Source organism: Homarus americanus, unplaced genomic scaffold (genome assembly GCF_018991925.1).
Source record: "Homarus americanus isolate GMGI-L3 unplaced genomic scaffold, GMGI_Hamer_2.0 scaffold41887, whole genome shotgun sequence".
In the NCBI taxonomy this organism is placed as follows: domain Eukaryota; kingdom Metazoa; phylum Arthropoda; class Malacostraca; order Decapoda; family Nephropidae; genus Homarus; species Homarus americanus.
In genome coordinates, this window is record NW_024750135.1 from 36,370 (window position 1) to 50,165 (window position 13,796).

The window sequence follows — 13,796 nt, forward strand, 5'->3', positions numbered from 1 at the left end:
TTACATTGAATCGTGTTGATATAGTGACTAGTAAGACGTATAGTGATAATGATGGTAGGTGTGGATGGTGAAAAGGACGGAATTGTGGTTAGATATATAGTGGTTATACACACATTGATAGTGAGCTCATGAAAATGGTGATGGTGAGATGAAGACTAAGCAGTGATGGTGAAGCAATGATGGTGAGGTAATAATGGTGAGGCAATGATGGTGAGGTAGTGATGGTGAGGCAATAATGGTGAGGTGGTGATGGTGAGGTGGTGATGGTGAGGTGGTGATGGTGAGGTGGTGATGGTGAGGCAATAATGGTGAGGCAATGATGGTGAGGTGGTGATGGTGAGGCAATGATGGTGAGGCAATGATGGTGAGGTGGTGATGGTGAGGTGATGATATGCAAGAGGTGTAGCGTGGGAAAGAGAGAGAGAGAGACCCCTGACTTCGACAAAAACATCCAATATGGCATCGAAATCATATTGAGACTCTAGACGCCACGATATAGATAGATAGATAGATAGATAGATAGACAAAGCAGGTATACAGCAGGCATACATACACACTGCTGTCACAAAAAAATAAAACATCAGCAGTAGCAGCAGGAACAGCAGTCATCGAATTAGCGGCAACAGTAGTAACACCAACAATAGTAAAACCAGTCACAAAAGTAGCAGTAGGAACAGCAACAGCAGTCATATATCAGTAATAGGAGCAGCAGACAAATCCGTCCTAGAAGTAGCAGTAGCAGAAGCAGTAGCAGCAGCAGCACTACCACCACCACCACCACCAGCGGGACAGCGTCAGTCAGCGCCCCCGGACGGAACATAAACAAACTAGCGAGCGGTAAACAAGCTGAAGAATAACAGCACGTCCTGCACCTCTGGTTTTTTTACCCCGCCTACATTAATCTTTTGCCCAGCCACTTAGTGCGGGTCCTCTGGGGTCCTTTAGGGGTGTTGGTGGGTTCTCTAGGGGTGTTGGTGGGTTCTCTAGGGGTGTTGGTGGGTTCTCTAGGGGGTGTTGGTGGGTTCTCTAGGGGTGTTGGTGGGTTCTCTAGGGGTGCTGGTGGGTCTCCTGGGGGTGCTGGGTGGGTTCTCTAGGGGGTATTGGTGGGTTCTCTAGGGGTGTTGGTGGGTTCCTCTGGGTGTGTTGTGGCTCCCTTCTGGGGGTGTTGGTGCATTCTCTGAGGAGCTGGTGGGTTCTCTTGGGGGTGTTGGGTGGCTCTAGGGTGAGCCAGGGTTTTCTAGGGGTGTTGGTGGGTTTTCTAGGGGTCCTTTGGGGAAACTAGAGGTACTTATGGGTTCTTCTGGGGTCTTCTGAGTTGTTATGGGGTTCACTGGAATGTTGGGGGTCCTCCGGGGTACTTTGGGGTGTTGGGAGATCCTCTGGGGTGCTGTGGGGTTCCTCTGGGGGGGGTGTGGGTGTTGGTGGTCCTCAAAAAATCGGTTCATAAATAACACTTATATTAGCAGCACTCCGGGACGACCAAGGAGTGAATCACCCTGTTATAATGATGATGTTCTGTGGAGATGGTGGTGTAAGGTCTCAGGTCGTGCTGTGGATGTCGTACTGTGGGTGTGTGTGTGTGTGTGTCGTGCTGTGGTGGTCGTGTTGTGGGTGTCGTTCTGTGATGGTCGTGCTGTGGGTGTGTCGTGCTGTAGGTAGCGTATGTTGTAGTGAGTGTAGTCGTTCTGTGGGCGCCGTGTTGTGATGGTCGTGCTGTGATGGTCGTGTTTGTGTGTGTCGTCTGGGTGATGGTGTTCTTGTGACGGTCGTGCTGTGGTGGTCGTGTTAGGGGTGTCGTGCTGTGGTGGTCGTGTTGTGGGTGTCGTTCTGTGATGGTCGTGCTGTGGGTGTGTCGTGCTGTAGGTAGCGTATGTTGTAGTGAGTGTAGTCGTTCTGTGGGCGCCGTGTTGTGATGGTCGTGCTGTGATGGTCGTGTTGTGTGTGTCGTTCTGTGATGGTCGTGCTGTGGTCGCATTATGTATCACTACTGAGCCCTCCTGGACACAGTGGTTGGCCCTGGTTAGGTTGTATACAGCTGTGGAGTGGAGCTGTATACTTGACGTGAAACAACTTGCCTGACAATATAAATAACGAAGATGTTGCCTGCAGCTGTTGCCTCCTGTCTTGCTGCCTGTTAGTCTGCTTATTATACACCCCGGTTTATTTCACGTGAAGAATAGACACCCCAGTTTATTTCACCTGTAGATTAGTCATCCCAGTTTATTTTACCTGAAGATTAGACGAAAATTAGGCACCCCTCCTCATTTCACTTTAAGATTAACCTAACCTAACCTAACCATTATATATTATAAGGCAGTTATATATATATTAAAACAAATGTATAACCGTATAATAAAAAAAAAAACGTATATTATAGCTATATTTCCATGATTAAAAGAAGTATATTCCAGCAATACTCATAAGCATAAAAGAGGTATATTTCAGCTATACTCATCAGGTTAAAACAGGGATACTATATAGCTTGAGTGTGTGGGTATATCAGGGTATTTGTGTTATACCGTAAGGGAGAGTGGTCATGATTGCTCTGTGTGATCTCACGTCTGTTTGGGTGTGAGTTAGGAGGAGCCAATCTGTTGTAGCATCATCTTTATGCTGTGGTATACCTTGAGCTGTTCCCGCCTGCCTGCCTCCCTGCCTTTTTCGTCTTCGTCTTCTTCGTCTTGTTGTTTTTCTTCGTCTTTTTGTTGTTATTTGCTTTCTTCATCATCATCTTCTCACTCCCCCAACCCTCCGACTCCCCATCGTCTTCTCAACCCCAGCTTTAGCCTCCCCACCCCACCTAACCCTCTCCACCCCACCTATACCCCCTCCCCACCCCACCTATACCCCTACCCCACCCATACCCCACCCCACCTATACCCCCTCCCCACCCCACCTATCCCCACCCCACCTACCCCCTCTCCACCACCTCCCTGACCACCGACAGTGTTATCGGCCGTCATACAGAGTCGGGAATGCACAACAACGTGTAGATATGTTGACAAAACTTCTGTATGTGGCGTCGTTCTTATTGTCGTTCCCCCCGTGTCTGATTCTTCCTCCTCCGTCGTGGCCTACGTCAGGAGAGGGCCCAGGGTGCGACAGGCGGCACTTAGCACACATGTGTTGTGGTGAGGATAACATCTTGTGGACATGCAGGCCCGTCATACCTTCTCGTTGCGGACACATGTTCCTGCGCTCCTGCCCGACATTTGCATATCCTTCCTCGGTCGGCGGTACACGAGGCTCTCCTTCTATCTCTCTCTCTCTTGGCGGAGTCCTGGTGTGTGATGGTGGTGGTAGTGGTGGAGGTGGTGGTAGTAAGGTAGTGGTAGCGGTGGTAATAGTGATGCAGGTAGTGGTAGTAGTGGTGGCTCCTGGTAGTGTTAGTACTGATGCTCCGCCAGACTAACACACACACACACACACACACACACATACACACACACACACAGTTTTATTATGACAAACTATTATGATGTAATAAACTTGCCGCTGGCCCGCCCCCCCCTAACCTTGTTGTTGTTGTTACAGCAGTACGGGTCCTCCGAGGGAGCCTATGAGCCCGGCTGTGACCCCTCACCCACAATGCCTCAGCTCCACGACCACGCCCACGCCCATGAACACGCCGGCGCCCATGAACAAGCACCTTTGACACCATCATCATCGTCCTCGTCATCTAACTCGTCAGCTTCATCAGGAGGACCTGCTTCCTTCGTCAGTCCGTGTAGCGACCGTGTCAACAATTACGTGTCCCCGGGGTCAGACGCGGGGTCTACTGGTGAGTTCTCTCTCTCTCTCTCTCTCTCTCTCTCTCTCTCTCTCTCTCTCTCTCTCTGTAAAAATCACACCGTGGCAGACCGTAGGCATTATTACGTCACTGTGGCAGACCGTAGGCATTATTACGTCACTGTGGCAGACCGTAGGCATTATTACGTCACTGGCAGACCGTAGGCATTATTACGTCACTGTGGCAGACCGTAGGCATTATTACGTCACTGTGTCAGATCGTAGGCATTATTACGTCACCGTGGCAGACCGTAGGCATTATTACGTCACTGTGGCAGACCGTAGGCATTATTACGTCACTGTGGCAGACCGTAGGCATTATTACGTCACCGTGGCAGACCGTAGGCATTATTACGTCACCGTGGCAGACCGTAGGCATTATTACGTCACCGTGGCAGACCGTAGGCATTATTACGTCACTGTGGTCAGGTGAGCGGCGGCCCTCAGGTGTCCATGGTCGTGTTGAACCTTATAAAGTGTGACGTCACCGGTTGAAGCCCATCACCTGAACATTAGACACCCCCAACATATCCATCCCGATTAATTATTACTCTCTCTAACCTAACCTAACCTAACCTAACCTAACCTAACGTAACGTAACGTAACCTAACCTAACCTAGACTAACTTAACTCAAATCTGAACCCATTCTAACCTAACCAAATCTAATTACCGCCCCAGTAAGATGTTCGATTCTAATTCTCGGGGGATCGGGTAAAACTATATATTCCTCGAGCGAGTGTTGCAAGTGTATGGGGCTATAGAGAATGTAATGGTTCTCGCTTCTCCTAGTGTAAGATTGGTTTAATTATGGTGGTAGTGGTCGTAATAGTGGTGGTGGTGATGGTAGTAGTGGTGGTGGCCGTGGTGATGGTAGTAGTGGTGGTGGTTGTGGTGGTGGTAGTGGTTGTGGTAGTGGTAGTGGTGATGATGGCCGTGGTAGTGGTGATGATGGCCGTGGTGATGATGGCCGTGGTGGTGGTGTTATAGGATAGATACTTAACACACGTAGGAGGTCGGCGCCGAAAGTGAAGTATCCTGCCGTGAGGTCCTGTGTTGACACCCTGGACACGCCCACCTCCTCCCGCACCTTCATATTAACATTCAGACCACGCCCACCTACCCATACACCATCCTGACCATGTCATTTCCTGGACCATTATATTACCATTCAGGCCACGCCCCTCCCGGACCACCCTGGACACGCCCACCTCCCCCTGGATTACCCTGGCCACGCCCACGTCTTCCTGGACTTGGGGCGGGTATTGCATGGCCGACTGGGGTTAACTTGGCATCTTTCTTATTAACATATACCTAAGTTTACGTTTATATAAAGCACACACACACACACACACAGAGAGAGAGAGAGAGAGAGCAGTTGATCTTCTCTCTCCTTTCCATCCTCTCACCTACTCTCTATACTCTAGTTCCTCTCTCATCCAGCTTCACTCCTCCTCCCCCTCCCTCCTCCTCCTCCCTCCTCCTCCTCCCACCTCCTCACCCCCCCTCCTCCTCCCCCTCCTCCGCCATCAGTAGTAGTAGCAGCAGCATCACACAGGAGGCCTCAGGGCAGCGCCTAATGACCATCTCGTCCAAGCTCTGGGAGAAAGGGCTGGTGAGGAGGGGGCTGATGGTGGATGATGGAAGGTGAGGGCTGAAGGGAGAGCTGATGAGGGCAGGTGAGGGAGAATGGTGGTGGTGGATGGTGGAGAGTGAGGGCTGGTGAGGGACGGTGGAGGGTGAGGGCTGGATGGAGGGCTGGTGAGGGAAGGCGGTGGCGGGAGGGAGGGAGGGCTGGTAAGAGCTAGTAAGGACTATTAAAGGCGAGTGAAAGCTATTAAGGGCTGGTGGGGGCAGGTCCTAAGCGGCCATCAAAATGTTCGAATTGGTGTGCACGATTCATAAACATGGTGTCTTCTGTGGCTGTTGAGGGCTGGCGTAAGGGTCGGTAAGGGCTAGTGAGGGCTGTTAAGGGCTACTAAAGAAAGGCAGACTAGTAAGAGCTCTTAAGGACTACTAAAGAAAGACTAGTGAGGGTTGGTAAAGGCTAGTAAGGGCTGGTAAGGGCTGGTAAAGGCTAGTGAGAGTTGCTAAGGGCTAACAAAGACAAGCTAGTAAGGGCTAGTGAGGGCTAGTTAGTATTCAGGATTCATAAAACCAGTGGCTCCCGTGCCGGCTACAATATTCCCCATAAACCAATTTTATGCACCTGGCCTTCATGCAATTACCTGGCTCCTGATCCTCGCTTTTAAAACTACAATGTCGCTTTTTGGACGGTTTTTGTGTGCGAGTTTTGTGTTGAAGTCCATCCATTGTGATCCAGTAGTCAATCTCTTATGGTCTCTCTCTATCTCTCTCTATCAGGTCTCTCGGGGAATTTTGGGGGAAGATTTTTTTTTACGGGTGAATTCGTCTTTTTTTAATATATTTTTAAGAACTTTTTTTTTATTATCTCTCATGAACTATTTTTTTTAATCTCTGGAATCGTCTCTTCTTAATATCTCTATAATCTTTTTCTTTTTCTTCTTATCTCTCAAAACCTTTTTATCTCTCTACTCTCATCTCTCAAAACCTTCTTATCTCTACTCTCATCTCTCAAAACCTTCTTATCTCTCTACTCTCATCTCTCAAAACCTTCTTATCTCTCTACTCTCATCTCTCAAAACCTTTTTATCTCTCTACTCTCATCTCTCAAAACCTTCTTATCTCTACTCTCATCTCTCAAAAACCTTCTTATCTCTCTACTCTCATCTTCAAAACCTTCTTATCTCTACTCATCTCTCAAACCTTCTTTATCTCTCTACTCTCATCTCTCAAAACCTTCTTCTTATCTTCTCTACTCTCATCTCTCCATTTTTGTAAGAGATGAACGACTCGAGGGTAGAAATAAATCTCCCATCTCACAGTCACACAACATTGGGAGGGGGGGGTAGAGGAGGGGGGGTAGAGGGAGGGGGGAGGGGGGTAATTTGTCGAGGGAGACGTGAGCCAGTTCTTTAAGGTTCTCGACCTGACCTGACCTGTTGATAGCCTGGGGTGTCGAGAACCGAACACACACAATTCCTGTCAGGAATTTTAAAGAGTTTTACTGATTAATACCATTATAGTGTGTGTGTGTGTGTGTGTGTGTGTGTGTGTGTGTGTGTGTGTGTGTGTGGCGGGTCTGAGAGAGAGAGAGAGAGAGAGAGAGAGAGAGAGAGAGAGAGAGAGAGAGAGAGAGAGATATCGTTACACCAGACAAAACCAACACACACACACACACACACACACACACACCACACACACACACACACACACACACACACACACACACACACACACACACACACACACACACACACACACACACACACATCCCTCACTTGACAAGGACATCCATTAGCCGCAGGGAGAAAAATACACACTAAGCTGTGGGGTAAAAACACTCGAAAAATTTCGCCGTTAAGAACATTTTGGCGGGATTTTAAAAGCTTTGTTGGTTACCTGTGTTACGATCTGGCGAGACAGGTGAGTTACTAATGAAGTGAAACCATTGTCTTCTGCAGGTATTTAATTAATGTCTTTACCTGTGCTGTGTCTTCTACAGGTTGTTAATCGATGTCGGTGTCTCCTTCCCCACAGGTATCGGTTCCCCTGCGACGGGTTTGTCCTCCGGCGGGGTGTCCAACGTATCTGGAGGGGAGACTAGTGAGGTCTCCTTCTGCGCCGGGTGTTCCGGACGCATCATCGACAGGTTCTATCTCCGGGCGGTGGAGCTCAAGTGGCACGCGGGGTGTCTGAGGTGCGTCGCCTGTCACACCCCCCTCGACGACGCTGTTACCTGCTTCGCCAGAGACGGACACATCTTCTGCCGCGACGACTACCACAGGTGAGTCGTCTGGTGGTGGTGGTGATGTCTCTAACGCTGAGTCTCCCTCCTCCTCCACCACGTCCCCCACCTCCTCCACCACCAGCTCCACCTCCTCCTCCACCACCAGCTCCACCTCTTCCTCCACCACCAGCTCCACCCTTCCTCCACCCCCTCCTCCACCACCAGCTCCACCACCAGCTCCACCTCCTCCTCCACCACCACCTCCACCACCAGCTCCACCTCCTCCTCCACCACCAGCCCCACCACCAGCTCCACCACCAGCTCCACCTCCTCCTCCACCACCAGCTCCACCTCCTCCTCCACCACCAGCTCCACCTCCTGCTTATATAGTGTTTTGACAAATCTACCTCTACCTGTTGCTACTCTCTCTATATATCATCAGGTAGATACACACCTTTCCCTTGCCCCATCTACCGGACTGTAGATGTATTTACCATTCATATGTACGCTAATTTGTCTTCGTATCAACATAAACTTTCACCCGATAAGATACAGCGATTTGGATGTGATATTCAACCATACATCTATTGCATCTTTCTACCTTATTATCTACCACCTATCTACGTCTTGTATTACGTCATCTGGTAGACTCTTGGTCCGTCGCTGGTCGTTTACTCAGGCGACATACGTAATGACGTCACAACAGAGACGTCCAGCTGGGAGGGTCGTAAAGTTGTGATCCTCGGCAGATGTGAACGACGGCCGCCAAGGTGTAAACGAAGCCCTTAACGCTTATGTAAATATTCCTTTATTACAAAATATATAAAAAATTTCTTTCTTTTACTTACGAGAATTACTTTTATTAGACTGATAAATAATAAAATAAAACCCCTTTTATCTTATTCGTTTAAGAGAAAATTTTTATTGTTGTTACATTTACAAATAATTAATGAAAATATTCCCCCAAAAAATATTTATTGGAGTCGAAGAAAAAATATTGGTCGCATTACATTTAAAACATAATTAGAATAATGTTATGTAATTTTATAAGTAGGTATAACACACACACACACACACACACACACACACACACACACACACACACACACACACACGGTTTAGTACGTTATTCACTTACACACAACAATGTTTTATTAAAAGTGATAAAGACGCTTAATTACAGCCCAAATCAACTCACCTGTGTACCTGAACATCAATTAACTTCTTTATTTTTTTTTTTACACTGAAGGAGGAGACAACCCGACAATATAATGAACTAACAACAAAAACCCAAAGTTCCTGCAGCCAAAGTTTCTCGATTTACCTGCACCATCCATTACTCACAGACCACCCACCTTCATCCCCTCCCTCACCTACAGTATACCTGTCGTCACCTACCACCTGCCTTACCAACCTACCGTCTCCCACCTACCTACAACCTCCACCTACCTACCTACCTACCATCACCACCACATCTAAACAACAGAACTACACCTACCATCTACTGTTACTACTACTACTACTACAAGTACAATCTCACCCTTCTCTCAGAATCTCAAGTACATCTCTCTCTCTCTCTCTCTCTCTCTCTCTCTCTCTCTCTCTCTCTCACACGCCATTTTAAGAGAAGCCAGGGAAGGAGGGAGGGATGGAGGCAGGGAGGGAGGAACGGAGGGACGGACGGAGGGAGGGAGGGAGGGAGGGAAGGTGGGAGGGAGGGAGGGAAGGTGGGAGGTACACTTACAGGCCCTCACTATAAGAGCATCGTGAGAGACGTGGCAGCATCCCCAGATATGATTAATGAAGACGGTGATGCGATAGCCAGGGTATATGTCGCCGCCACTAGCATAAGACCCTGGCAAAAACATCTCTCTTCTCCTCACACCTCCTACCCTACCCTACCCTACCCTACCCTACCCTAACAGTGAAAGGGTCGAGAGGGTGTCAAGTAGCGTGAGAATTATTACATGCGTGAGTCTTCTTGAGTCTTTGTAGTACACAGTTTGATGAGTCTTAGTGATGCTTAGTGAATGTTTGTCCTGTTGACTTTTGTTTGGTCATTATTTATTACACATGATGATAAAAGTCGAGTTTGATGGTGGTTAGCTTGGGGGCTGGGCTGGGTTGGGCTGGGCTGGGCTGGGCTGGGTTGGGTGTTCAGGCTGGCTGGAGGCTGGGCTGGGCTGAGCTGGGCTGGGTTGGGCTGGGCTGGGCTGGGCTGGCTGGGCCTGGGCTGGGCTGGGCTGGAGCTGGAGGCTGGGCTGGAGGCTGGAGCTGGAGCTGGAAGCTGGAGCTGGGTTGGGTGCTTCTGGGTTAGGTTGGGTTAAGCTAGGCTGGAAGGCTGGGCTGGGTTGGGCTGGGCTGGGCTGGGCTGGGTTGGGTTGGGTTGGGTTGGGCTGGAGTTGGGTTGGGTTGGGTTGGGTTGGGTTAGCTGGGCTGGGCTGGGCTGGGCTGGGTTGGGCTGGGCTGGGCTGGGTTGGGCTGGGCTGGAGCTGGGCTGGGCTGGGCTGGGCTGGGCTGGAGTTGGGTTGGGTTGGGTTGGGTTGGGTTGGGCTGGAAGCTGGGTTGGGTTGGGTTGGGCTGGGCTGGGCTGGGCTGGGTTGAGCTGGGCTGGGCTGGGCTTGGCTGGGCCTGGGCTGGACTGGGGTTGGGTTGGGCTGGGCTGGGTTATGACAAGTACCTGGGTTATAAATCATGTTTATGTTGTAATTTTAAAGTTGTAATGCAGGTATTGTATCGAGGGTCCGTTAGAAGTGAAATGGACTCCTCTATCCATATACAGTAAGGATAGATGGAGGGTTTCATATATAATGGACTCGATGTACGGACTTTCATATCTATAAGTTCCGTTAAATAAAGGTTTCACATCGAACACATCCTCGATATAACGGAATTTTCTCTCCACGTAGTCCGCTAAATAGAGGGTTCATGGTATTTGTATTCTCGAAGACGTGTTGTTTGCTTACATCCGTCAGCTGATGTGGTGATGAACGACGCTTGGCTCACATCCGGTACAAGCTGATAACGTATTCTCATCCGATAACAATAATAGATAATTATAATATCTAGTTAATTTACAACAAGGAAATATTAATAACAAAAATAAAACTAAAATTATATACCCCCAATAAACACCAAATTATTACTAACACACACACACACACACACACACACACACACACACACACAGGGTCTTAGTAGGATAATGGGTAGAATTAGGAAGACCAGAGAGAGAGAGTACACACAACTCCTAGGGTGAGTGGGCCGTAGTCGCCAACCCTCAGAGATGATACCTTGATTGACCGAGTGACTAATTAGTTGATACACTAATTGAGTGACTAACTAATTGATTGATTGATTGACTGATTGGCTGAACTAACTGGTTGACAGATTGACTGACTGACTGACTGATAGACTAATTTACTGACTGAGTGACTAATTAACTGACTGTATCACTGACTGACTGACTGACTGACTGACTGACTGACTGACTGACTTATAGACTAATTTACTGAGTGACTAATTAACTGACTGTATCACTGACTGACTGACTGACTAACTGACTAACTAACTAACTAACTGACTAACTAACTAACTGACTAACTAACTAACTAACTGACTAACTAACTAACTGACTAACTAACTAACTGACTGACTGACTAACTGACTGGCTGATAGACTAATTTACTGAGTGACCAATTAACTGACTGTACACTGACTGAGTGAATAAACGAGCCACTGATCATTACATTTCATTCAGTGGCCTCCAAAAAATCACAAAGTTTCGTTCAATGTTTTAGTATTTTTTTTTTTCGATACCTGACACTAACAGACAGACAGACAGATAGATAGATAGATAGACACAGATAGATAGATAGATAGATAGATAGATAGATAGACGTAGCCCACTCGCCAACACTGAGACAGACCAATGCGCTTGAGGCTGACATACGCACATTCCTAACTCTCTCTAAACTACAGAACACCCCTATTAACTAGCTCTGTCTGTGCCCTGTGTTGGTGATTAAACCCACAGATTAAATATACCTGGAGTTAATTACCCTCTAAGAGATAATTAAATGTGGTTATCAATCTTATCGTGCCATTCAATACAGTACGATAATGAGTTAGGTAGAATTAATTGTTGTTTGAATTGTAACAGTTAAATGGATTAAATATAGTTAGTTAGGGTATGGAGTAATTAGATAGTTAGTTAGTTAAAAATCATCTACAGGTAATTACAGGTTAGAATAATTAAATGCGATTATTTATACAGCTCAATCGAAATTAAATACAGTCTGATAAGAAATTAAATATAATATTATTAATCTATAAATAATAATATACGGTTAGCTACTGTATATAATTAAATAGTCCCAATGAGACAATAAATTAGATACAGTTAATTACAGTCGAACTTGAAATTAGTTACAGTTCAATAAGAAATTTATAGGTTAGGTAGGTTGGTGTTAAATTAAGTCAGGTTACGTCAGGTTTGGTTGGGTTAGCGTTAGGTTATGTTTGGTCTGGTTTGGTTTGCATTAGGTTAGGTTAAGTCAGGTTACGTCAGGTTTGGTTGGGTTAGCGTTAGGTTATGTTTGGTTTGGTTTGGTTTGCATTAGGTTAGGTTAAATCAGGTTACATCAGGTTTGGTTGGGTTAGCGTTAGGTTATGTTTGGTCTGGTTTGGTTTGCATTAGGTTAGGTTAAGTCAGGTTACATCAGGTTTGGTTGGGTTAGCGTTGGGTTATGTTTGGTTTACATTAGGTTAGGTTAGGTTAGGTTAGGTTAGGTTAAGTTAAGTCAGGGAACATTTGTCTAATAATAAAGGTGCTATAGTATAAACCTCTCACAAGACATCAACGACGCCTCTATATGCCACCTGGGCCACAACACCTTCACTTGGCCCACAATGGACACGAGACAAAGGGCGCAGTTTAAAAAATAACACTTTAAATACGTGTTAAGAGGCAGAGGAGGACTGAGAGGTTGTAAAGATGACGGATAATATGGCAGTAGGGGGTGAGGGAGTGGTTGAGGGATGGGGAGTGAGGAGATGAGAGGGATGAAATATACTCGTACACAGTTAAACACCACTCCACCCTACACACACACTCACACCCACACCCCCATACACCTCACCCTACACCCAACTACACACCTCGTCTACGTTAAGAGGGTGACCAGAAGGACACCCAAACCACCATCGCCTGGAGGAGGATCTTGCCCTCTCAGAAAAAGTGGAAGATATTCTGCACCTCCTCTCTCGGCCTCTTCACTTATCGTAAAAGTGCACTAGCTACAAGAATGTAAAGTCCGTGGCGGGCAGTTATGGAGACACACGACCTCCTGGTGAGCTCCGACCAGCATTCCGGACATACTGAGGCTTCCAGAAGTTGTGCATGTGGACATTTACACATTTTCACCCGGGTGTAGTCGAGGGGGGGGTTGGGTAGTGATGAGGAGGGGGGTGATGGGGTGGTGGAGGGGGAGGTAGGGTTGGTGGAGAGAGTGGTAGGGAGGAGAAAGAGAGGGAGGTGTTCCTCAGGGGTGATGGATTGGACCGCCCCTGTTTTATGTGGTGCGTCGGCGTGTTGTGTTGCAGGTGTCCTCTTCACCCCCCTCAAGGCTTGTTCACACACACACACACACACACACACACACACATGCCACACATTATTACCCAGCAAACTTTTGATGATGACAAAAAAGTAATTAGCGATAATACTGAACCTCGAGATTGTTTTGAAATTCCGAGTCGGGAAAAAATATGAATACTTAGTATTTGAACTGTGTGATGCTGTAGAGAGAGAGAGAGAGAGAGAGAGAGAGAGAGAGAGAGAGAGAGAGAGAGATCTGATCACTCTCTCTCTGGTGACGGCCGCAGGAGTTTAGCTTCTTGTCTGGACATTTTCCCTCTTCCAACATTCTTGGGGTGGTGGCCTCTTATCTAAACCTCTTGTCGACCTCTTACCTCCCGCCGCCCTCTCCTATCTCCCGCACCACCACTACTACCTCCCACCCACCTTAAACCTCCCACCGACCTCTACCTCCCACCTTAACTCAACAGCCGACTGATGACTCTACTCCCAGTCCATTGTTGTCCCAAGATTCTTTCACACACACACACACACACACACACACACACACACACATTAACCAGATTCCTCCAACACTTGGCATCTCGAGCATAAAATAC

General features: G+C 47.5%; 1 protein-coding gene across 1 annotated transcript in view; it reads left to right on the forward strand.

Moving 5' to 3' along the window:
* The first annotated feature begins 3,536 nt into the window (after window positions 1-3,536).
* Window positions 3,537-13,796, forward strand: part of LOC121854004 (LIM/homeobox protein Lhx9-like) — a 59,646-nt gene continuing 49,386 nt past the window's right edge. Inside the window, exons 1-2 of the mRNA XM_042348392.1 lie at window positions 3,537-3,781; window positions 7,409-7,655. Of these exons, the coding sequence (XP_042204326.1) occupies window positions 3,589-3,781; window positions 7,409-7,655 (440 nt within the window). The 5' untranslated portion in view covers window positions 3,537-3,588. The remainder of the gene's footprint in view (window positions 3,782-7,408; window positions 7,656-13,796) is intronic.